Source organism: Mustela erminea, chromosome 14, assembly GCF_009829155.1.
Source record: "Mustela erminea isolate mMusErm1 chromosome 14, mMusErm1.Pri, whole genome shotgun sequence".
Lineage (NCBI taxonomy): Eukaryota > Metazoa > Chordata > Mammalia > Carnivora > Mustelidae > Mustela > Mustela erminea.
In genome coordinates this window covers 7,222,491-7,247,362 of record NC_045627.1, presented here as the reverse complement: position 1 = coordinate 7,247,362, position 24,872 = coordinate 7,222,491, and the positions used below count along the sequence as shown (strand labels likewise).

The following is a 24,872-nucleotide window of genomic DNA, read 5'->3' as shown; positions in this document are numbered from 1 at the left end:
TATTGATCCAAAGAATATGAAAACACTAATTAGAAAAAATATATGCACCCCTATGTTTACTTCAGCATTGTTTATAATAGCAAATTATGGAAGCAGCCCAAGTGTCCATCAATTGATGAATGAATAAAGGATAGTGTATGTGTATACACACACACACACACACACACACACACACACAAACACACACACAATGGAATGTTACTCAGCCATAAAAAAGAATGAAAGCTTGCCATCTGCAACAGCATGGATGGGGCTAGAAAGTATAATGCTAACCAAAATAAGTCAGTCAAAGGAAGACAAATACCATATTATTTCACTAGTATGTGAAATGTAAGAAACAAAACACACTAGTAAAGGGGAACAAAACAAAAACAAAAAACCAAGAAACAGACTCTTAACTACGGAGAACAATCTGATGGTCACCAGAAGGGAGGTGGTGGGGGGTGATGGGTAAAATGGGTGAAGGAGATTAAGAACACACTTATCTTGACAAGCATTGAGTAATGTACAGAATTGCTGAATCACCATACTGTACACTTGAAACCAATATAACAATGTATGTTATCTGTACTGAAATTTAAAAAATAAAAATAATTAATTTTAAAAAGTGGGTTAAAGCCTCTGCCTTCGGCTCGGGTCATGATCCCAGGGTCCTGGGATGGAGCCTCGCATCAGGCTCTCTGCTCAGCAGGGAGCCTGCTTCCTCCTCTCTCTCTGCCTGCCTCTCTGCCTACTTGTGATCTCTGTCTGCCAAATAAATAAATAAAATCTTAAAAAAAAATAAAATAAATATGTACCAGATAATACGTGAAAAAAGGTATCACAAAATTGTATGCCTATCAATTTAAACTACTCTAAATACATATACACATGAATCAATGACAAAAGAAATTTCCAAAAATTCTTAGTTTTTGAGGTTAGGATATGAAAATTCAAAATTATTACTTGTTTAAAGTTTACTCAGAAGATATTTTAAGATTGAATTACTATAAAATGGCAACACTAAATAAATAGATAAGTCTAAAATTAAATAAAAACATAGATACGACAGGATACTGTTACTGAAACCAAACAACTGTATGTAGAAAGCATCTACAAATTCGTTGTTAATTTCTTCAAAATAGATGTTACAAACCACCAGAGAGAAGCCTGCAAAGAAAGAACTCTAAAATAAACAAATGCACACACAAACATACCTGCCACAGGAGGGACAATACCAGAAAAACGCACTGTTGCATGTTCTCCATTAACCTCAACTCGTCGACCAATGACATCTGATGTCAAAGTGTCATTCATTATAACGTAGCCAGAATCCAAAATATGAGATCTAGGAAGAATATTATAAAAAATTAACAAGAATTAATACAGATTTTTAAAGTCCTTTAAAAATATTTTTTAAATTTCATTGAGATAATTCTTTTTTTTTTTTTTAAGATTTATTTACTTATTTATTTGACAGACAGAGAGATCACAAGTAGGCAGAGAGGTAGGCAGAGAGAGATGGGGAAGCAGGCTCCCTTCTGAGCAGAGAGCCCGATGCAGGGCTTGATTCCAGGACCCTGAGACCATGACCTGAGCCGAAAGCAGAGGCTTAACCCACTGAGCCACCCAGGCACCCCTCATTGAGATAATTCTTAAGGTCAACACTCCTGACCAATTTGGTCTTCATATTTTGGTGAAAAGAAGGACTGACAGATATATGTGCCATATTCTCATAATTTGATTTTACTTTACTTTCTAACTGTATTTTGATAACACATTTTTCTTTTTTTTTTTTTTTTAAGATTTTATTTATTTATCGGGGGTGGGGAGAGAGCGAGCACAGGCAGACAGAATGGCAGGCAGAGGCAGAGGGAGAAGCAGGCTCCCTGCTGAGCAAGGAGCCCGATGTGGGACTCGATCCCAGGACGCTGGGATCATGATCTGAGCCGAAAGCAGCTGCTTAACCAACTGAGCCACCCAGGCGTCCGGATAACACATTTTTCTAAGTTTTGTTTAACTCTAGTTAGCTCATCACATAACTTGTCTATTCTGTCATTTACTGAAGAGGCTGGAAGGAGAGGAGAACAGAGACAGGGGGATAAAAGTGATAGAGAACAGGGAAAGAAAAAGGGCAATATGGGCATTTTTGTCTCTTCAGTAAGGGAGAAAAACCCGAATCCATAGATACATGAAGCAACACACAGAATGAACAATAAATAAAAAAATTAAACTCTAGGGGCACCTGGCTGGCTCAGCTGGTGGAGCATGCAGCTCTAAAAATACAGAACCCTAAAATTAAAGAGAAAGAGAAGGTCTTAAGGGGAGACTGAATGAAAAGTATTCCCAATTTAGGGATAACTAGATCCAACTCCTACTTCACAGGAAAGCGGAAGACCGAAGAAGCATATTAGATGACATTCCCAGGCTGTAGTCTGCGAAAATCCAGACAGGGGGATCCCTACTGTCACGCAACTCCATTCCTTCAACAAATAAAACGCAAGGAGAAAAAGAAAGGCATGGAGATCCAGAGAATGAGTGGATTAAAAGAAACTTAAGAAATATGTCAACCAACTGCAATATATGGACTTTATGTGGATCCTAATTTTTAAAAACCGTAAATAATTTTAAAGTAAAAGAAATGAGGATACTGAAAATTTGAACTGACGAGATTTGTTATTAAAGAATAGCTTTAAGATTCAGTGAAATCCTGGGGCGCCTGGGTGGCTCAGTGGGTTAAGCCTCTGCCTTCGGCTCAGGTCATGATCCCAGAGTCCTGGGATGGAGCCCCATATCGGGCTCTCTGCTCGGCAGGGAGCATATTTCCCCTCCCAACCCCCACCTGCCTCTCTGCCTACTTGTGATCTCTGTCTGTAAATAAATAAATAAAATCTTAAAAAAAAAAAAAGATTCAATGAAATCCTTATCAAAATACCAATCTTGTTTTTCACAGAACTAGAACAAATAATCCTAAAATTTGTATAGAACCACGAAAGACCCCAAACACCCAAACCAATCCTAAGACAAGCCTGGAGGTATCACAATTCCAGATTTCAAGTTATATTACAAGCTATAGTAATCAAAGGTCCTGGCACAAAAATAGACACATATTTCAATAGAACAGAATAAGAGTCCAGAAATAAACCAACACTTACTATGGTCAATTAATCTATGACAAAAGAGACAAGAGTATACAGTGCAGAAAAGATAGTCTCTTCAACAAATGGTGTCGGGAAAATTGGAAAGCTACACACAAAAGAATGAAACTGGACCACTTTCTTATTATACCATACACAAAAATGAACTCAAACTACATAAGACCTAAACTGAGTCCTGAAATCACAAAACTCCTAGAAGAATACATAGGCAGTAATTTCTTGGACATTGACCCTAGCAACATTTTTCTAAGTATGTCTCCTGAGGCAAGGGAAACAAACGCAAAAATAAACTATTTGGGACTACATCAAAATAAAAATCTTCTGCACAGCAAAAGGAAAAAACAAATCAAAAGGCAACCTACTGAATAGGAAAAGATATTTGCAAATGACATATGCAATAAGGGGTTAATATCCAAAATACATAGAGAACTTATAAAACTCAACACCAAAAATACAAAAAATCCAATTAAAATGGGTAGAGGACCTGAATCAGTATTTTTCTGAAGAAGACATACAGATACACACAGATGGCCAACACATACATGAAAGGATGCTCACCATCACTAGTCATCAGAGAAATGCAAATCAAAACTACAAATGAGAGACCACCTGACACCTGTTAGAATGATTAGCATCAAAGAGACAAGAAATAACAAGTGTCAGTAAGGATGCAGAGGGAGAGGAATCCTCGTGCACTGTTGGTGGGAATGTAAATTCGTGCAGCTACTGTAGAAAACAGTATGGAGTGTCCTCAAAAAATTAAAAATAGAAATACCATATGACTCAGCAATTCCAGTGCTGGGTATTTACCCTAAGGAAATGAAAACACTAGTAATTTGAAAAGATGTATGTAATGTGGGAAACAAAGGCAAAAGAAAAATTAAATTTCCTTACTACTTAGCAACCCCTTGAAACAGGCAGAGTGACATTCCTCTAGGGACTCAACTGCCCCAATGTTAATACTTTGCTAAGGGCAAAAGGCAATCTTAGCCTGACCCCCAGGATCCTGTAAGTCTACTTTAGCATATTAAAAATTCCTTTGGAAACTTCCTTTATCTGTACCCCCCAGGATATCTACTGGCTATCATCCTCCAAGCATATGACCTACCAATATACATTTGAAGGATCTCATGAACAAGGTTTTACCAAACAGTAAAAAATGACCTTATCCTAACAACAGCTAGCCCCTCAAGGTCCTGAAAACCTTGGTTCCAAAATCCTTAGATTTACACTATCCCTAACCCCCTCCAAACCTGAAAGTATATAATCAGCTACTCCTCATGACCCCAGTGCCACTCTTTCTGCTCAAGGGTCCTGTCCTTGTGCTTTAATAAAACCACGTTTTGCACCAAAAACACCTCAAGAATTCTTTCTTGGCCATTGGCTTCAAGCCCTAACATCTTTCCTACATCATATTCACCCTGTACTTATTGCAGCATTACTTCTAATAACCACGATGTAGAAGCAACCTACGTGTCCTCTGATAGATGAATGGATAAGGAAAAAAGGTGTGTACACACACACATATACACACACAAATATTATTCAACCATAAAAAAGGATGGGATTATGCCATTTCGACAACAAAGATGGATCTAGAGGGTATTAAGCTAAGTGAAATAACTCAGACTGAAAAAGACCAATATCGTATGATTTCACTCAGGTGGAATCTACAAAAAAACAAATGAATACACAAAAAGCAGAATCAAACCTTAAATACAGAGAACTGATGTTTGCCAGAGGTGAGGGGGTTGGGTGGGTGGGCAGAATGGGAGCTATAAGCTTCCAGTTATGCAATGAGTAAGTAACTGGAATAGGAGGCACAGTACAGGGAATATAGTCAATGATACTATAATAGACTTCTGTGGTGACAGATGGTAGCGGCACTTGTTGTGAACATAGCATAATGTATAAAGAAACTGAATCACTATGTTGTAAATCTGAAACTAAAGTACCACTGTGTATCAACTATACTCAAAATAATTTTTAATAATAAAGATTCAAATGTAAAGAATTTAAATGTTTAAATTTAACTTTAACTATGCTAAAAAAAAACAGTTTTCACTAGTTTTAAATGCCTTTTTCAATTTTCATTAACATGTACAATTTTCTTTCTTTTTTTTTTTTTTTTTAGATTATTTATTTATTTATTTCACAGATCACAAGTAGGCAGAGAGGCAGGCAGAGAGAGAGGAGAAAGCAGGCTCTCTGCAGAGCAGAGAGCCCGACGCGGGGCTCGATCCCAGAACCCTGGGATCATGACCTGAGCTGAAGGCAGAGGCTTTAACCCACTGAGCCACCCAGGCGCCCCATGTACAATTTTCTTACAATTGAAATAGATAAGGGCACCTGGGTGGCTCAGTGGGTTAAGCCTCTGCCTTCAGCTCAGGTCATAATCCTGGGGTCCTGGGATCGAGCCCCGAATTGGGCTCTCTGCTTAGCGGGAAGCCTGCTTCTTCCCCTCTCTCTGCCTGCCTCTCTGCCCGCTTGTGATCCCTCTCTCTGTCAAATAAAAAAATAAAATCTAAAATAAATGAATGAATGAATGAATGAATGAAATAGATATGGGCGTGTCTGGGTGGCTCAGTCATTAAGCATCTGCCTTTGACTCAAATCATGATCCGAGCATCCTGGGATCAGCCCCGCCTTGGGCTCTCTGCTCAGGGGGAAGCCTGCTTCTCCCTCTCCCACTCCCCCTGCTTGTGTTCCCTGTCTCGCTGTGTTCCTCTGTCAAATAAATAAATAAAATCTCTTAAAAAAAAAAAGATATAGATATGTAATCTGTTCTACTTCTTTAATAGCATAAACATTTTTCTATATAGCCACGGAGTCATATTAATCTCTTTAATGTTGACCTGTAGATACCAAAATTTAATCATTTCCCTGTTGATATATGCTTCCATTGTTTACTATCTCAAAGAAAACAGCTAAAAATATCTTCACTTTTAAATTATTCTTGTCCTTTGAAGTATTTCCTTGGGAAAAATTCTTGAGACAGTTATTCAAAGTAAATAAATATATTTAAGATTCAAGAAAGCCATGCCCAAACCATCCAGCCAAAGGAAAAGTTAAATACTGACACTGAGACTAAGAGAAAATCTATTTGTTTACTTGTTTCTGTAAAGTCTTATGAATTTCCATGAAGAATTTTCAAACCAGGTCTTCTCTATGCTATATTTGTACAACAATTTATTTTTCAAGTAATCTCTATACCCAGTGTGGGGCCTGAATTCACGACCCCCAAGATCAAGAGTTATATGCTGACCTAGGCACTCCTTGTGCAACTAATTTTGAAGTTGGACTTAACACATCATAACATTATGTGTAAATGTAAGACTTTACATTTATATATTCTTTTTTTTTTAAAGATTTTATTTATTTATTTGACAGAGAGAGATCACAAGTAGGCAGAGAAGCAGGCAGAGAGAGAGAGGAAGCAGGCTCCCTGCTGAGCAGAGAGCCCGATGCGGGACTCCATCCCAGGACCCCGAGATCATGACTTGAGCCGAAGGCAGCGGCTTGACCCATTGAGCCACCCAGGTGCCCTACATTTATATATTCTAAACATAAAATAATCCAACATTATCTCTCCTAGTTCTGTCCTAATTTTTATAAGATCAAGGATAAAATATGTGTGTATGTAAATGTATATGACCCACATATATATGACATAACCAAAGAAAGAACTCATACAAACTGTGGGTAAAATGTTTTTTAGTTACAAGCTCTCCTATTACCCAGTTCACAAGCAATAATATCATGAGCTTTGTGTATGTCATGAGCTCCCCCCGAAATTAAAGCCCACCGTCAGTCCCAGAGTATACTGTCAGAGGGGTGGGGTGGGGGAAAGGGTCGCTTCACTTTTTAACTTACACACCTCTCAGTCGTATGAATATATTTGGAAGGAATAGCTGATATTTGTTCTATTAACAATAATGAGGAGGGAGGAAAGGAAAGATGATGAAAAGCGAAAGGAAATAATGCACTGTTCTCTGCAAATTTCCCTGGCTTGCCAGGGAATTACAATCCAAAAGACAAACAAAAAAAGGTAAATTTAGCCAAAACTCACTAAACTCTTCCTATCTCCTTGGGATTATTACTTTTCCAAATGTTCACAAAACATCTTTCCTAGAAATTCTAGTTCCCCTTGTTTGTTACTCTTTAAAGAGTATGAACAGGAATTTTTTGCAATCATTTTTGCCAGCTTTTCATAAAGTTCTAAATGTAATTTCTCTGGAATGCAGACTAATTCAAAGATGTATTCATCAGAGGGAGAGAGGGAGAGAGCACGTGCATACACACATGCACACACACTCATGAGTCGGGAAGCAGAAGGAGAGGGACAAGCAGACTCCCTGCTGAGCTGGGAGCCTGTTGAGGATGCAGGGCTCAATTCCAGGACCAGGATCATGACCTGAGGCAAGGGCTTAACTGACTGAGCCATACAGGCACCTGGAGAATGCAGACTAATTGAAAATGGCTAAATGCTAACCTCTCTTTTTATCTTCAACATGTTTTCTAACCAGACTTTTTTTTTTTTTTTTTTTTTTTTTTTGGACAAGACAGGAAATCATTCTCCATAGAAACAACAAAAGATAAGAAATTGAATCAATCTGCTACTTTTCGGTCCTCTCTTATGCTACATTAAATGTATTTTAAAAGACGAAGCAAAGCTGCCAAAATATTAACAATCATTAAATAAAAGCAACGAGTATCTGGGTGTTTCCTATGTTTCAAAATATTCAGGATTTTTTTTTATTTTTTTTATAAAGATTTTTATTTATTTATTTGACAGAGAGAGATATCCACAAGTGGTAGAGAGTCAGGCAGAGAGAGAGAGGGAAGCAGGCTTCCTGCTGAGCGAGGAGCCCGATGCAGGGCTCGATCCCAGGACCCTGAGACCATGACATGAGCTGAAAGCAGAGGCTTAACCCACTGAGCCACCCAGGTGCCCCCAAAATATTCAGGATTTAAAGTTAAAAGACATATACTACTACACCCAAGGAGTACACTTTCTTGTACTACTTTTTAGTCCAGATCAATCCCAAAAGCTTCTTTTCTTGTCTTCACATTTTTTCTACAAGTTGATTTCGAGGTTCAACTTTACTGATGTTTTTCTTTTTCTTTTTCTTTCTTTTTTTTTTTTTTTTAAGATTTTATTTATTTATCTGACAGAGAGAGATCACAAGCAGGCAGAAAGGCAGGCAGAGAGAGAGGAGGAAGCAGGCTCCCCGCCAAGCAGAGAGCCCGACGTGGGGCTTGATCCCAGGACCCTGAGATCATGACCTGAGCCGAAGGCAGCGGCTTAATCCACTGAACCACCCAGGCGTCCCTCTTTTTTTTTTTTTTTAAAAGATTTTACTTATTTATTTGACAGACAGAGATCACAATTAGGCAGAGAGGCAGGCAGAGAGAGAGGAGGAAACATGCTCCCTGCTAAGCATAGAGCCCAATGCGGGGCTCCATCCCAGGACCCTGAGACTATGACCTGAGCCAAAGGCAGAGGCTTTAACCCACTGAGCCACCCAGGCGCCCCTACTGATGTTTTTCTTAAGAAGTCTGTTCAAGTGTCTGGAAGTCACTGGTTAGGCAGTCTCTTTTTCCATTTCATCCTTGTATTTTTCTTTTTCTTTTTTTAAAAGATTACTTATGTATTTATTTGACAGAGATTGAGAGAGAGAGAAAGGGAACACGAGCAGGAGGAGTGGGAGAGGGAGAAGCAGGCTTCCTGTGGAGTGCGGAGCCTGATGCAGGGCTCGATCTCAGGACCCTGGGATCATGACCTGAGCCAAAAGCAGACGACTGAGCCACAAAGGCACCCCAATCCTTGTATTTTTATAGGCACATCTTTCTCACTTAATTTTTTTAAAAGATGACACTCAAAGAAGTATAAAAGGAATACACTGAAAGCTTCCTTTCCACTCCTGCTAGTCATTATCTCGTCCTGCTGGCAACAGCTTTATTAGTACCTTCTATATACTTCCTTACCCATTTTAAGCTTATACATACCGGTATTTTTCTTCTTTCTTTACACAAATGGTACCATACTACATATGTGGTTTTGTTCCTTACATTTTCATTCAATAATATAACCTGGAAATTTATCTACAGCCATGTCAGGAGCTTTTAAATTTTTTCTGGCTGCATAGTATTTGTATAGATACAGAGTGATTTAACCAGTCTTCAAACTGATGGACTTCGGTTACTTCCAAGTTTTTGCTATTACAAATAATACTGCAAAGACTAAACCTGCTCATTTATTTTTTTATACCTGTGCAAAAATATCTGTAGAGGGGCACCTGGGTGGCTCAGTGGGTTAAAGCCTCTGCCTTCGGCTCAGCTCATGATCTTAGGGTACAGGGATCGAGTCCCGCATCTGGCTCTCTGCACAGCGGGGAGCCTGCTTCCTCCTCTCTCTCTATCTGCCTGCCTCTCTGACTAATTGTGACCTCTACCTGTCAAACAAATAAATAAAATCTTTAAAAATATATATCTGTAGAAAATTCTCAAAACAGGTTTGCTAAGTCAAAGGGTATGTGCATTTTTAATGCTGATAGGCATTAACAAATGTCCCTTTTTAGTGGCTGTACCAATTCACAGTCCCAGCAGCACTCTTTGAGCCCGTGTCGTCACACTGCCCTTCACAAAATATTAACACAATTTTGGTTGTCAGTCAGACAAGTGAAATATGCATTTTATCTACATTTTCTTTTATGAAGAAAGCTGAGCATCTCTTCATTTTGATTCCCTTTTCCATGAACTGTTCACATCCTTTATCCATTTTCCCGTTGGTTTACTGATCTTTCTCATAATGTTTTAAAAATCTAAACAGTTTCCTGTATGTTCTTCATGATGAGGACTACATAATTCCTCAAATAAAATATTTGAAAAGAACTAAAAGGAAGGACACAAGCAGGTACTTTGCAACCATGTTCACAGTGCTATTATTCACAAAGACCCAAGAGATCCAAGAGATGGAACTAACTCAAATATCAATGTGGTGTATGCATACAATATTATTCAGCCTTAAAAAGAAAGGGAGGGGCACCCAGATGGCTCAGTGTGTTGGGGCTTCTGCCTTCGGCTCATGATCTCAGGGTCCTGGGATTGGGCCCCGTATCGGGCCCTCTGCTTCCCCCTCTCTTTCTGCCTGCCTCTCTGTCTCCTTGTGATCTTTGTCAAATAACTAAATAAAATCTTTAAAGAAAAAAAAAAAAAGAAAGGGAATTCTGCTTCATGATACAACATGGATGAACCCTGAGGACATCACGTTAAGTGAAACAAGCCAGTAAAGACAAATACTGTATGATTCCACTTAAAAGTACCTAGAGTCATCAAATGCATAGAGAGAGAAAGTAGATTTGTGGTTGTCAAGGGCTGTGGAAGGGAGAAAGCGTTTAATGGCTAAGAGTTTCAGTTCTGCAAAATGAAAGGAGTTCTGGAGACAGATGGTGGTGATGGTTGTACAACGATGTGAATTTACTTAACACTACTGAACTGTAGTACTACTGAACACTACTGCACTGTTCAAATGGTCTGGGGTGCCAGGCCGGCTCAGTCAATGGAGTGTGCCACTCTTAATCTCAGGGCTGTGAGTTCAAGCCCACTCTGGAGGTAGAGATTACTTAAAAATAAAATCTTAAAAAAAAAAAAAAAAAAAAAAGGACGCCCAGGTGGTTCAGTGGGTTGAGCTGCTGCCTTCGGCTCAGGTAATGCTCCCAGGGGTCCTGGGATCAAGTCCCGAATCGGGCTCCTTGCTCAGCGGGGAGCCTGCCTCTCTCTCTGCCTCTGCCTGCCTCTTTGCCTGCTTGTGTGCTTTCTCTCTCTCTCTTTCTGACAAATAAATAAATAAAATCTTTAAATTTTTTTTTTTTTTTTTTTAGATTTTATTTATTTATTTGTCAGAGAGGGAGAGAGAGCGAGCACAGGCAGAGTGGCAGACAGAGTCAGAGGGAGAAGCAGGCTCCCTGCGGAGCAAGGAGCCCGATGTGGGACTCGATCCCAGGACGCTGGGATCATGACCTGAGCCGAAGGCAGCTGCTTAACCAACCGAGCCACCCAGGCGTCCCTAAATAAAATCTTTAAAAAAAAAAAAAAAAAAAAAGACGCTCAATGTTATCTGTATTTTAGTGCAATTTAAAAAATCAGAAATTTATGGGCACCTTGGTGGCTCAGTTATTAAGTGTCTGCCTACAGCTCAAGTCATGATCCCAGGGTCCTGGGATGGAGTCCTGCATCTGAAAGCCTGCTTCCCCCTCTCCCACTCCCCCTCCTTATGTTCCCTCTCTCCCTGTGTCTCTCTGTGTCAAATAAATCAAAATCTTTTTTAAATAATTAATTAATAAAAAACTTAAAATATTTTAAGTTTTGTAGAGTTCTGATTTGCTTCAGCTTTAACTGGGACACCGGGTCATGAAATCCAACCCCTCATCTGGTTCTGCACTCAGCGTGGAGTCTACTTGAGATTTTCTCTGCCTCTCCCTCTCCCCCTCCGCCTCCACCAACCCCCATCCCCACCGCTCTTTCTCACATGCACACACTCTCTCTGAAATATATAAATAAAATCTTAAAAAAATAAAAAGATGGGAGGGAATATATCTAGGTGATCAAGTCATGACCACCAGAAATTCAGAATGAAGGGAGATCAAGGTTAATATCTGGTATTAAAGGATTCAAGAAAACATAGATGGCTCCCAAAGACTGGGAACAGCACAATAAGGGACAGTCCAAGTGAATGTTTCTCAGAAACCCAAAGACTGCATCTGGGAGGCCTGGTCAAAGAAACAGTACAAGTCATGCAACTGGGGATCAGGGCCAACTAACAAGAACAGAGTGAGACCTCACTCTCACCTGGTGGTTGGAGTACTGGGCTGACTACCTGGGCAGCACCTAAGTGAAGTATTTTTTTACCCTAAGTCCATAGGTTCTCAAAGTATCCCCTAACTGAAGATATTCACTAACTTCTCACTGAAACTGTGCGTATAGGCCAAAAAATCAGTTGGATTAGCAGCACCTGTGATCAGAGATATTTCATATCACATTATGGATATTTCAGATATCTCAAGATATTCTTTATAAGCATCGCTATTTCAAAATTACAGTATTAGACCTGCCACTAGATTTTTGTCATTTAATGTTAATGAACACATGATTACAATTTTTATGTCTCTTGACATAAAAACTCCATTTCACATAACTGGATTTCATCTGAAATCCTTATATATTTTCTATTTTCCCCCCAAGTTTTTATTTAAATTCCAGTTAGTTAACATATAGTGTAACACTAGTTTCAGGTGCAGAATTTAGTGATTCAGCATTCCATCCAAACACCCAGTGCTCATCACAAGTACCCTCCTTAATCCCCATCACCTATTTCACCCATCCTCTCACCCACCTGCTGGTAACCATCAATTTGTTCCCTATAATTAAGAGTCTGTTTCTTGATTCTCCTTTTTTATCCCTCCCCCATGTTTGTTGGGTGTCTTAAATTACACTTGAGTGAAATCATACGGTATTTGTCCTTCTCTGACTTGTTTCACTTAGGGTTATACTCTCTAGCTCCACCCACATGGTTGCAAATGGCAAGGTTTCATTCTTTTTTAAGGCTGCATAATATTCCATTGTATGCATGTGCCCCATTTTATCCATTCATCAGTTGATGGACATTTAGGCTCTTTGCATAATTTGGCTCTTGTTGATAATGCTGCTATCCATTGGGGTGCATGTACGCCCTTTTAATCTGTATTTTTGTATCCTTTGGGTAAATACCTAGCAGTGCAATTGCTGGATCATAGGGTAGCTCTAGTTTTAACTTTTTGAGGAATCTCCACACTGTTTTCTACAGGAGCCGCACCAGTTTGCATTCCCACCAACAGTGCAAGGGGGTTCCCCTTCCTCCACATCCTCACCAACACCTGTTGTTTCCTTTGTTGTTCATTTTAGCCATTCTGACTAGTATAAAGTGATATCTCATTGTAGTTTTGATTTGTATTTCCCTGAAGGTGAGTGATTTTGAGCCTTATTTCATGTAAAAATGTCTATTCATATCTTCAGTCCATTTTTTTTTAACTTTTTTTTTTTTAAGATTTTATTTATTTATTTGACAGACAGAGATCACAAGTAGGCAGAGAGAGAGAGAGAGGGAAGCAGGCTCCCTGCCGAGCAGAGAGCCCGATGCGGGACTCGATCCCAGGACCCTGAGATCACGACCCGAGCCGAAGGCAGCGGCCTAACCCACTAAGCCACCCAGGCGCCCTCTTCAGTCCATTTCTTAACTGGATTATTTGGGGTTTGGGTGCTGAGTTGTAGAAGTTCTTTATATGAAATGCTATGTGTTTTCTATATTTAAAAACACCTTAAGGCGCCTGGGTTGCTCAGTCAGTTAAGTGTCTGCCTTTGCCTCTAGGCCATAATCCTAGAGGTCTGGGATCGAGTTCCATGTCAGGCTCCCTGCTCCACGGAGAGCCTGCTTCTCTCTCTCTGCCCCTCCCTCCACTTGCTCTCTATCTCACTCTTTCTCAAATAAATAAATCTTGAAAAAAAACCTTTAGGGACGCCTGGGTGGCTCAGTCAGTTAAGTGTCTGCCTTCAGCTCAGGTCATGATCTCAGGGTCCTGGGACAGAGCCCCACTTCAGGCTCCCTGCTCAGCAGGGAGTATGCTTATCCCTCTCCTTCTGCCCCTCCCTCGCATGTGCTCTCTCTTGCACTGGCACTCTCTCAAATAAATAAATAAAATCCAAACAAACAAACAAAAAAACCCCAAACATTTTAAGGGTGACTGGCTGCTCAGTCAGTAGAGTGTGTGACTCTTGATCTTGGGGTTCTGACTTCAAGCCCTACGTTGGGTGTGGAGATAACTAAAATCTTTAAAACAAATTCTAAGGCGCTCACAAGATTTATCAGACTGCTAAAGGGGTCTTTATCCTTGATAAAGAAACAAATTAAATTTGAGGGCATGAGAGGAGTTTGGTAGTAAGTCTTCAACATATAGCACATGCTTTCCTTTTCTTTATCTTAACTGCACAATATCCATTCAAAATGCTAATAATTTAATTCTTCTAAGAATTCTTCTAAAAATGACTATTATTGTTTAAGAGTGGAAGAATCTTGGGTGCCCGGGTGGCTCAGTTGGTAAAGCAACTGCCTTCGGCTCAAGTCATGATCCTGGAGTCGTGGGATCAAGTCCCACACAGGGCTCTCTAATTGGCAGGGAGTCTGCTTCTCCCTCTGACCTCTCTCCTCTCATTCCCCCTCCCTCTCTCCCTCTCAAACAAATAAAATCATTTAAAAAAAAAGGTAGAAGAATCTTAACCTGGGAAAGCACCTAACAGAGACCTAGAGTTCTATCTATACTATCAAAATGGTTCTCACCTATTTTTCGCCTTTTCAGCCAGCTTCCCCTGCGGGAAGTGTACTCTCTTGGCCTGGTGGCCTGTCACTCATCCACTGGAGGAGTGGACACATGGCCCACGACGGCCAATATGATGACTCCACACCTCCATTCTGGCATATAGCAACTGGTCCATATGTAAAGATCCTAACCCAAGGAGAGTCAGTCTTTTAGAAAATAACATGGGCTCTTGAAGACAGGATCCATCTCTCTCTTTCCCTAGACCTTAAAACAAAAGGACCACTTAAACCTGGAATAGCTGAGAGGCACCTCTGCCACTATTTGGAAAAATTTGTCTGAAAGTAAGGCCAGAAAGGGAAGTGGAGGTGATCCAACTATGCCTGAAGCCTTTCATTAGCCCAGTTAAATGAAACAGTAGTCTTTCTTTTGTTTACATTAGTTTGAACACAGTTTCTTTCTCCTAGGACTGAAAGAATACTGCAAAACACCTAAGAATTAAGAGATTTGTTCCTATTTAACATAATTTGGACATTATATGCAGCCAGGCTACTGGAGAGAAATTCGACTTTGTCCACTACAGAACAGAATGGGACACGGGATGATCTCTCTGTGTCTCAGTTTCCTCATCTATAAAATGTAGATAGTATTAGGACCTACTCCATAGATATTGTGAGAATTAAATGAGTTTTTATGTGTAGAAGTGCTCAACATATACAGTCAATGTAGTCATTAAGATCTCTTAATGATTAAGATCATTAACATCATAAATTAGAGATTCTATATTTAGGTAAGGGGAAATATTCCATAAATCAAAGAACTATATCACATTCAGAATAACAGTAGCTTATATGGGGAAGTTTAATTTCAATAAGCTGGGGCACCTGGGTGGCTCAGCTGGTTAAGCATCTGCCTTTGGCACAGGTCATAAACCCAGGGTCCTGGGATTGAGTCCTGCATCAGGCTCATGCTCATCTCTCTCTCTCTCCCCCTCCCTCGTGCTCATGCTATCTCTCTCTCTGAAACAAATAAAATCTTTTTTAAAAAATTACCACCCAGGGGCGCCTGGGTGGCTCAGTTGGTTAAGCGGCTGCCTTTGGCTCAGGTCATAAGCCCAGGGTCCTGGGATTGAGTCCTGCATCAGGCTCATGCTCATCTCTCTCTCTCTCCCCCTCCCTCGTGCTCATGCTATCTCTCTCTCTGAAACAAATAAAATCTTTTTTAAAAAATTACCACCCAGGGGCGCCTGGGTGGCTCTGTTGGTTAAGCGGCTGCCTTTGGCTCAGGTCATGATCCCAGAGTCCTGGGATCGAGTCCCACATCGGGCTCCCTGCTCAGCAGAAAGCCTGCTTCTCCCTCTCCCTCCGCCTGCTGCTCTGCCTACGTGTGCTATCTCTCTGTCAAATAAATAAAATCTTAAAAAAAAAAAAATTACCACCCCAAAATGTTACAATTCCCAAGTATTTAGCCCAATTTTTTTTTAAAGTAAGCTCTACCCCCTATGCAGGGCTCAAACTCACAACTCGAAGACCAAGAGTCACATGCTCTACCAAATGAGCCAAGGGAGGTGCTTGCATTTAGCAGAATCTTAAACAAACCCATCTGCTGTTTAAAAAAAAAAAAAAAAGTTTTTAGTTGTAAAATACACATAAAATTGATCATATTCACCATTTTTTGAAGATTTTATTCATTTGACAGCACAAGTAGGCAGAGAGGCAGGCAGAGAGAGAAAGAGGAAGGGAAGCAGGCTCCCCGCTGAGCAGAGAGCCCAATGTGGGGCTCAATCCCAGGACCTCGAGATCATGACCTGAGCCGAAGGCAGAGGCCCTAATCCACTTAGCCATCCAGGATCCCCCATCTTCACCATTTTTTTTTTAAGATTTTATTTATTTATTTGCCAGAGAAAGAGAGAGAGCGAGAGCAAGCACAGGCAGGCCAAGTGGCAGCAGAGGCAGAGGGAGAAGCAGGCTCCCCGCTGAGCAAGGGGCCCGATGTGGGACTCGATCCCAGGACGCTGGGATCATGACCTGAGCCGAAGGCAGCCGGTCAACCAACTGAGCCACCCAGGCGTCCCCATCTTCACCATTTTTAAGAATACAGTTCAGTGGCATTAGATATAGTCACATTGTTGGGCAAGCAATTATCAAAACTTTCTCATCCAGCCAAACTGAAGCTCTATAACCATTAAACAACTCCCATAGCCCTTCCTCCCCAGCCCCTACCTTATGTTTTTATGAACCTGACTACTCGAGGTATCTCATGTCAGTGGAATCAAACACTATTTGTCTCTGTGACTGGCTTACTTCACTTACCATGTCTTGCTGTCCTTTTATGCTAAATGTCAAAGGCTGTCTCCCAAGTTTTACTACAACCTGACAGAAAATTCTTAGCCTTCGCATACTGAATTATCTCACGAAATTTTTTTTTAAGATTTTATTTATTTATTTGACAGAGAGAGAGATGACAAGCAGGCAGTGAGGAAGGCAGAGAGAGAGGGGGAAGCAGGCTCCCCACTGAGCAGAGAGACTGATGCGGGGCTCGATCCCAGGACCTTGAGATCATGACCTGAGCTGAAGGCAGCGGCTTAATCCACTGAGCCACCCAGGCGCCCATATCTCACGAAATTTTAAGTAGGTCCCCCTACTTAAAAGCTTTAAGCATTTCCTAAGAGACCAAAGGCACTCCTCTCTAGAACACCAATGTGTAAAATCTACATCAAACCCACAATTTTTGGGGCGCCTGGGTGGCTCAGTGGGTTAAGCTTCTGCCTTAGGCTCAGGTTATGATCTTAAAGTCCTGGAATCAAGCCCCGCATTGGGCTCTCTGTTCAGCAGGGAGCCTGCTTCTCCTTCCCCCTCTGCCTGCCTCTCTGCCTACTTGTGATCTGTCAAATAAATAAAATCTTAAAAAAAAACACAATTTTTATAACAAAACTGTATGAATAAGAATAAAATTAATCACTAACTTTGTGCCCTTTCTTTATACACTTTTAAATACCAGCAAATCTCCCCAAATCTCTCCACAAATTCATCCCAGCACTCCTAATAATTGGCAAACTATAATGTTTCTCCTTTCAGGCAGACCCTAATTACTCTCTGGGTCATATTTTTTTTTTTTAATTTAAATTCAAGTTAGTTAACATACAGTGTATATTTAGTTTCATTCTCTGGGTCATATTCATTTCACTCTTATTGTCTGCCATATTGTTTTCTAGTGGACTCTTGTATTTTCCAGCAAAATGCTAAAGTAGGGAAAGTATCATACACTTTTAAAAAAATAAAGTCTGACGTGCTAAGTATACAACAAATATTCTATTAAGTGTATGATAAACTGACTTTAATAAATCAATCAGAAGAGGCACCTGGATGGCTCACTGGGTTAAGCACCTACCTTGGACTCAGGTCATGAATTCAGAGTCCCAGAAAGAGAGAGCCCCTGCTCAGTGGGTGCTTTTCCATCTCCCTCTGACCTCCCCCTTACAAGCCCCCTACCCCTGCTCATGTTCTCTCTCAAGTAAATATCTTTAAAAAAAAAAAAAAAAGTCAAAAAGAAAAAATCAAAACCACCAGAAAATAGTAACAACTCTAGTTTTATTGTTGAACATGTACATCTTACAAAAATAAGTATGGAGATGATCCAAGAAGTCTGTTTAAAATCAGACAAAAGTAAAACAAAGGTAAAAACAATACTGTGCGGCGAGGTTAAGATTTACTTAAGATTGAATTAGATTCAATTAAGTATGCATTGCTAAATTAAAAATTAAAAGGTTAGCCCTGTAAGTATAGAGTACCAGAGTAATATTATCTTCCAAGGAAACAGAGAAGAAAAAAATGAAGAGAAAATACACAAGGTCAAACCTCAATCCAAAAAAAAGGCAAGAAAAGAAAGCACAGAAGTACCAAGTGTAAAATGGTACTTCCTTCCACAGTTACATTATAGAAAATCCAATCCATTCCTTCCAATCCATTCCTTCCAGTTACATTATAGAAAATCCACGGGAAGCAGACACTGCGTTAGACACCAGGAATACAGCGGTAAACAGAACGTACAAAGATGTCCTCGCGCAGTTTCCATCCCAGCGGGCAAGCCCCGCGGGTCCGACGAATGAAAAACGCACAAGGCGTGTTAAACCACGGCGAGCACAACGGGGAGGTCCGGGAAAGCCGCGTCGGGGAGACCGGCTGCGACGGCGGTATTCCCATAAATGAGGGAGTTAGGGGACTAAACCGGGTGCACAGATGCGGGGGAGAGCAGTCCAGGCAAAGGAGCCCCAACTGCAAACACCCCGAGGCCGGGCTGTGCCTGAAGAGGCCGGAGGGCGGGGCAAAGAGCAGCGGTAGCTTCAGCTCTTACCCTGGGTGTAACGGGAGTCCTCGCCGGACTTCGGAAAGCAGGGCAACAGTCTGATATTTTAGGAGGGTCGCCTTAGATGCTGGGATGAAAAGAGGCTGGAAGAACAGCGGACGGGTTAGGGGGCCGGCAGCAGCCCGGGTGACAGGGCTGCAAACCGGCGCAGAGAAGTGAGAGGCCGGGGGTCTGACAATCTCGTGATTCGCCGCCGGATTACACGCGCGGCGCGAGGGTGACGGGCGACTCCGGAGGTCCGCGCCTGAACCACACCTCAGTTACGACAATGAGTTACAAACACCGGACGGTCAAAAGGCAGAGTCTGTCGACCTGGGTTTTTAACGTCCCCAGCGACGTGCTGTGTGTGACAGCGGAGACAAAGGTGAGAAGTGAAGGGATGGGGACGCTGGGACGAATCTCAGACGGCAGCGCCCGCTGGGCCGCTGTCACACACGATGTCGCCCTCCCGGTCCTTCGTCCCCGCTGTCTCCGTCCTGCAGCCCGGGGCCAGAGAGCCCCGACCTCTCCACCAGACGCGGCCCCCGCAGACAGGGACGTCACGCCCTCCCGCGGACACCCACCACCCAGGCCCATCCCCAGCGGCCGGCAATGGAACTTCTCCAAAACGCTCCAAGTTCGGCGCCTCCTTCACGTTACCTCCCCGTCACAGACGCTAAATGACGGGAAGTTCGGGGCCATTTCTCTCACCGGAGCCATCTCCCCTCCTCCCAAGTCACGCGCCACCACACAGTGCTGGGCGGCGCGGCCCAGCCGCCCCCTAGCCCGCGGCCGATGCCGGGCCCCCACACGCCCCGACTCCTTTCCGGCCCGCACGTCCCGGTCTCGGTTTGACAGGGGTGGCAGAGAGCAGGCACCACCCGACTCCGACAACCCGAGAAGTTTCTAGGAGAGGACAGAAGGACTGAAGCACCGCCGGGTGACGCACCGGCCACAGGCCAGCCACCCGCGTTTGGCTCCCACAGCCCCTCAGTCCCTCCGAAGCTCACCTGCCCCGCGGCTACCGGGGTGGTCCGAACCTCGACCCTCGCACGCGCCGGTCCGCAGCGAAGCTTCCGGCTTTGGCCGGAAGTGCTTCTTTAGGAAGATAGGAAGTCCCGCCTCCGCGAGACGAGCGGCGGCCGCTGGCGCTCAGGCGTGAACGTAATATACTAGGGTCTCGGGAGCCCGATGGACGTTTAGTCCATCCACCCAAACCCGCACAGCCTGTGGGCCCCCGTGTTGCACGGGTGCTTCCCGCAAACCCAGTCAGAACGTGCACGTTCTAGTTTGCCTGTTACTCAGTACCGCGTTTACGCAGTTTAGCACGTAGGACACGTGTAGTCCCAGAGGAAAAGATGGTGTTGCTGCCTCAAAAACGACAAATAATAATAATAATAATTTATTATTAATAATAATAAATTATTATTATTAACATGAGGCAGAATGAAAGTAAATACAGTAACAGTAAATTCCTTAGGCATGTTGCTTTCTGAGCCTCAGCATTCTATGTAACTAGCTCAAAGGCTCGAACGGCTTGTGAGGATCGGATGACACGATACAAATAGACGGTTAGCAGTGGGGTCTGGTACGTGATCAAAACACACGACACCTGCGATGTCGTTATCACTAGCTGAACCCACTCAAGGGAAACTCAGGGAGGTAGCATTCATGCTATGAAAGTTGAGAAGAATTTCAGTACATGAGATAGATACTAATTGTGAATCTATAAAAACTGGGTTTTTTGATTAATGAAAGGACCTAAGATGAAAAACCTTTCTGCCTAGAACAAACTTGCAGAAGCTTTGTTGTTTTAAATCCTACCAGTAAGAATGGAACACCCCTGCCTGCCTGGCTGAGCTGAGCCACATGCATCATTTTGACATTTTTCCAATCCAGGTATAGAGTTTCACATGAGGGGTTTTCAGATAGAACATTCCATATTTATTTTAGCTTTGTAGTTGTCAAGGATTCTATACCTTAGAGTCCGCTTCATAGCTTAGACAAGAGCCTGCTTAATTCTTGCCTATATTCCAACCAATCCTATGCGATCTCTGTCTCTTCCGATCCCTTTTCTTTAGTTAGACTCCCCCAGTTACTCTGGTGCGTCTGGTCTCACTTGTTTCAGCAAGTCAATAAACCCAACTTTGACAGACTACAGGCTCGTCTTTGATGGACTTTACCACTGTTTATTTAGACCAAGCTTCTTGCACTCATGAAGGTTGGAGGACACTTGTTTTTTTTGAAGTAATTATTAATATCTTTATTTAGTAATTGATTTATTAGCAAACTCCTTCAAAGTCACACGGGCTAAAGCAGACAGAAGAAACATGAATTCGCACTATCTCTGTAGTTCCTAAACTGTGCCCGGAGGAGCACTGGACAAATAATGAACTCCAAAGTCTAACACCATGTATTTTTTTTTTTTTTTTTGACAGAGAGAAATCACAAGTAGACAGAGAGGCAGGCAGAGAGAGAGAGAGGGAAGCAGGCTCCCTGCTGAGCAGAGAGCCCGATGCGGGACTCGATCCCAGGACCCTGAGATCATGACCTGAGCTGAAGGCAGCGGCTTAACCCACTGAGCCACCCAGGCGCCCTAACACCATGTATTTTAAATATACATCATGCATGCATGAAATGCAACTTTTGGAGACAAAAGTTGCACTTTTTAAAAAAATTTCTTTTCAGTGTACCAGAATTCATTGTTTATGCACCGCACCCAGTTCTATATGCAATATGTGCCCTCCATAATACCCACCACCAGGCTCACCCAACTGCCCCCCCCCCCGCCCCTTCAAAACTCTGTTTCTCAGAGTCCACAGTCTCTCATGGTTCGTCTCCCCCTTGGATTTCCCCCAATTCACTTCTCCTCTCCATCTCCCCATGTCCTCTGCCTTATTCCTTATGCTCCACAAATAAGTGAAACCATATGATAATTGACTCTCTCTGCTTGATTTATTTCACTTAGCATAATCTCTTCCAGTCCCATCCATGTTGATACAAAAGTTGGGTATTCATCCTTTCTATGGGAGGCATAATACTCCATAGTATACATGAACCACATATTCCTTAACCATTCATCCATTGAAGGGCATCTTGGTTCTTTCCACAGTTTGGCGGCCGTGGCCATTGCTGCTATGAACATTGGAGTGCAGACGGCCCTTCTTTTCACTACATCTGCATCTTTGGGGGTAAATACCCAGTAGTGCAATTGCAGGGTCATAGGGAAGCTCTATTTTTAATTTCTTAAGGAATCTCCACACTGTTTTCCAAAGTGGCTGTATCAACCTGCATTCCTACCAACAGTGTAAGATAAGAGGATTCCCCTTTCTCTACATCCTCTCCAACACACATTGTTTACTCTCTTGTTAGTTTTGGCCATTCTAACTGGTGTAAAGTGTTCTGTTAATGTGGTTTTGATGTGAATCGGTTGGAAGATACTTTTAACCCTAACTTAGACAAAAACTGAAGCAGGTAAGTTATTTACTGACCTTCATAGATGTCCTAAAAAGAGCTGTGGACTTTTTAACCTGAAGGTTTTTAAATTTCCTTTTGGCAGAGAAAAACCCACCATTCTTGAAAATTGTTTGGCATCTACCAAATTCACACCACCCCACAACAGACACAGAAAACATGAATCTGCTTTTTCTTTGTAAAATATTTTCTTCTCTACACTTAATTTTTTAAAAGATTTTATTTATTTATTTGACACAAAGAGAGAGACAGCCAGAGAGGGAACACAAGCAGGGGGAATGGGAGAAGCAGGCTCCCCACTGAGCAGGGAGCCGGATGTGGGGCTTGATCTCACAACCCTGGGATCATGACCTGAGCTGAAGGCAGACGCTTCAACAACTGAGCCACCCAGACATGCCTTCGCTCCACTAAATTGTGACAGTATTTGCCCAGTTTTATCTAGAGGGAAATCATGATCTCTCTGCCTTCAGTCCTATTCTTGTCACATTGATCTGGTACACTGCTGCCTCGACTATGTTCTCTACTTGAAGTACTCACTCTGCTCAATCTTCCCCGTAAAGAGGTGTGTACACCCTGTCTCTCATTCCTCACCTCCTTCTCACTTTATTCCCTTTCAGCCTGGCCTTCTGGCTTCATCAGTGACTTCAAATCACCAAGGTGATTCCTCAGTCCCCATAACCCTTGGTTTCTCTACAGCATAGGTTTATAGGATTCTTTTTTTTAATCTTTTATTAACATATAATGTATAATTAGCCCCAGGGGTACAGGTCTGTGAATTGCCAGGTTTACACACTTCACAGCACTCACCATAGTACATACCCTCCCCAATGTCCATAGCCCAACCACCTTCTCCCTACTCCCCTTCCCCTGGCAATCCTCAGTTTGTTTTGTGAAAATAAGAGTCTCTTATGGTTTGTCTCCCTCCCGACTCCATCTTGTTTCTTTTATTCTTTTCCTACCCCACAAACCCTCCACATTGCCTCTCAACTTCCTCATATCAGGGAGATAATATGATAATTGTCTTTCTCTAACTGACTTACTTTGCTAAGCATAATACCCTCTAGTTCCATCCACATCATTGCAAATGGCAAGATTTCATTTCTTTTGATGGCTGCATTATGCCACATCTTCTTTATCCATTCATCTGTTAATGGGTATCTAGGTTCTTTCCATAGCTTGGTAATTTTGGATATTGCTACTATAAACATTTGGGTTCATGTGCCCCTTCGGATCACTACATCTGTATCTTTAGGGTAAATACCCAGTAGTGCAATTGCTGGGTTAGGGTAGCTCTATTTTCAACTTTTTGAGGAACCTCCATGCTGTTTTCCAGAGTGGTTGCACCAGCTTGCATTCCCACCAACAGTGTAGGGTAGGGTTCTTCTCTCTCCGCAACCTTGCCAGCATCTGTCATTTCCTGACTTGTTAATTTTAGCCATTCTGACTTGTGTGCGGTGGTATCTCATTGTGGTCTTGATTTGTATTTCTCTGATGCCAAGTGATGTGGAGCACTTTTTCATGTGTCTGTTGGCCATCTGGATGTCTTCTTTGCAGAAATGTTCATGTCCTCTGCCCATTTCTTGATTGGATTCTTTGTTCTTTGGGTGTTGAGTTTGATAAGTTCTTTATAGATTTTGGATACTAGCCCTTTATCTGATATGTCGTTTGCAAATATCTTCTCCCATTCTGTCAGTTGTCTTTTGGTTTTGATGACTGTTTCCTTTGCTGTGCAGAAGCTTTTGATCTTGATGAAGTCCCAATAGTTCATTTTTGCCCTTGCTTCCCTTACCTTTGGCGATGTTCCTAGGAAGAAGTTGCTGTGGTTGAGGTAGAAAGAGGTTGCTGCCTCTGTTCTCCTCAAGAATTTTGATGGATTCCTTTCTCACATTGAGGTCCTTCATGCATTTTGAGTCTATTTTGTGTGTGGTGTAAGGAAATGATCCACTTTCATTTTTCTGCATGTGGCTGTCCAATTTTCCCAACACCACTTGTTAAAGATTTGTATTTATTTGACAGAGAGAGATCACAAGTAGGCAGAGAGGCAGGCAGAGAGAGAGGGAGAAGCAGGCTCCCCGCTGAGCAGAGAGCCCGATGTGGGGCTCGATCCCAGGATCCCAAGATCATGACCCGAGCTGAAGGCAGAGGCCCAACCCACTGAGTGACCCAGGAACCCCTCCCAACACCATTTGTTGAAGAGACTGTCCTTTTTCCATTGGACCTCTTTCTTGCTTTGTCGCAGATTAGTTGACCATAGAGTTGGGGGTCTATTTCTGGGCTCTCTATTCTGTTCCATTGATATGTGTCTGTTTTTGTGCCAGTACCACACCGTCTTGATGATGACAGCTTTGTAATAGAGCTTGAAGTCTAGAATTGTGATGCCACCAACTTTGGCTTTCTTTTTCAATATTCCTCTGGCTATTCGAGGTCTTTTCTGGTTCTATATAAACTTTAGGATTGTTTGTTCCATATCTTTGAAAAAAATGTTGGTATTTTGATAGGGATTGCATTAAATGTGTAGATTGCTTTAGGTAGCATAGACATTTTCACAATATTTGTTCTTCCAATGATA

General features: G+C 42.1%; 1 protein-coding gene across 6 annotated transcripts in view; it reads right to left on the bottom strand.

The window, feature by feature from the left end:
* The window catches only part of TBCE (tubulin folding cofactor E), a 78,014-nt gene extending 58,063 nt beyond the window's left edge, over nt 1–19,951 (bottom strand). For all 6 annotated transcript variants that reach the window (XR_004278525.1, XR_004278524.1, XR_004278523.1 and 3 more), the window contains exons 1-2: nt 19,840–19,951; nt 1,197–1,327 (exon numbers count right to left, since the gene is read on the bottom strand). Coding sequence is in view for 2 of the 6 variants with exons in the window: in XM_032312147.1 (XP_032168038.1) it covers nt 1,197–1,296 (100 nt within the window). In the remaining 4 variants the exon portion in view is untranslated. The remainder of the gene's footprint in view (nt 1–1,196; nt 1,328–19,839) is intronic.
* Nucleotides 19,952–24,872: the final 4,921 nt, after the last annotated feature.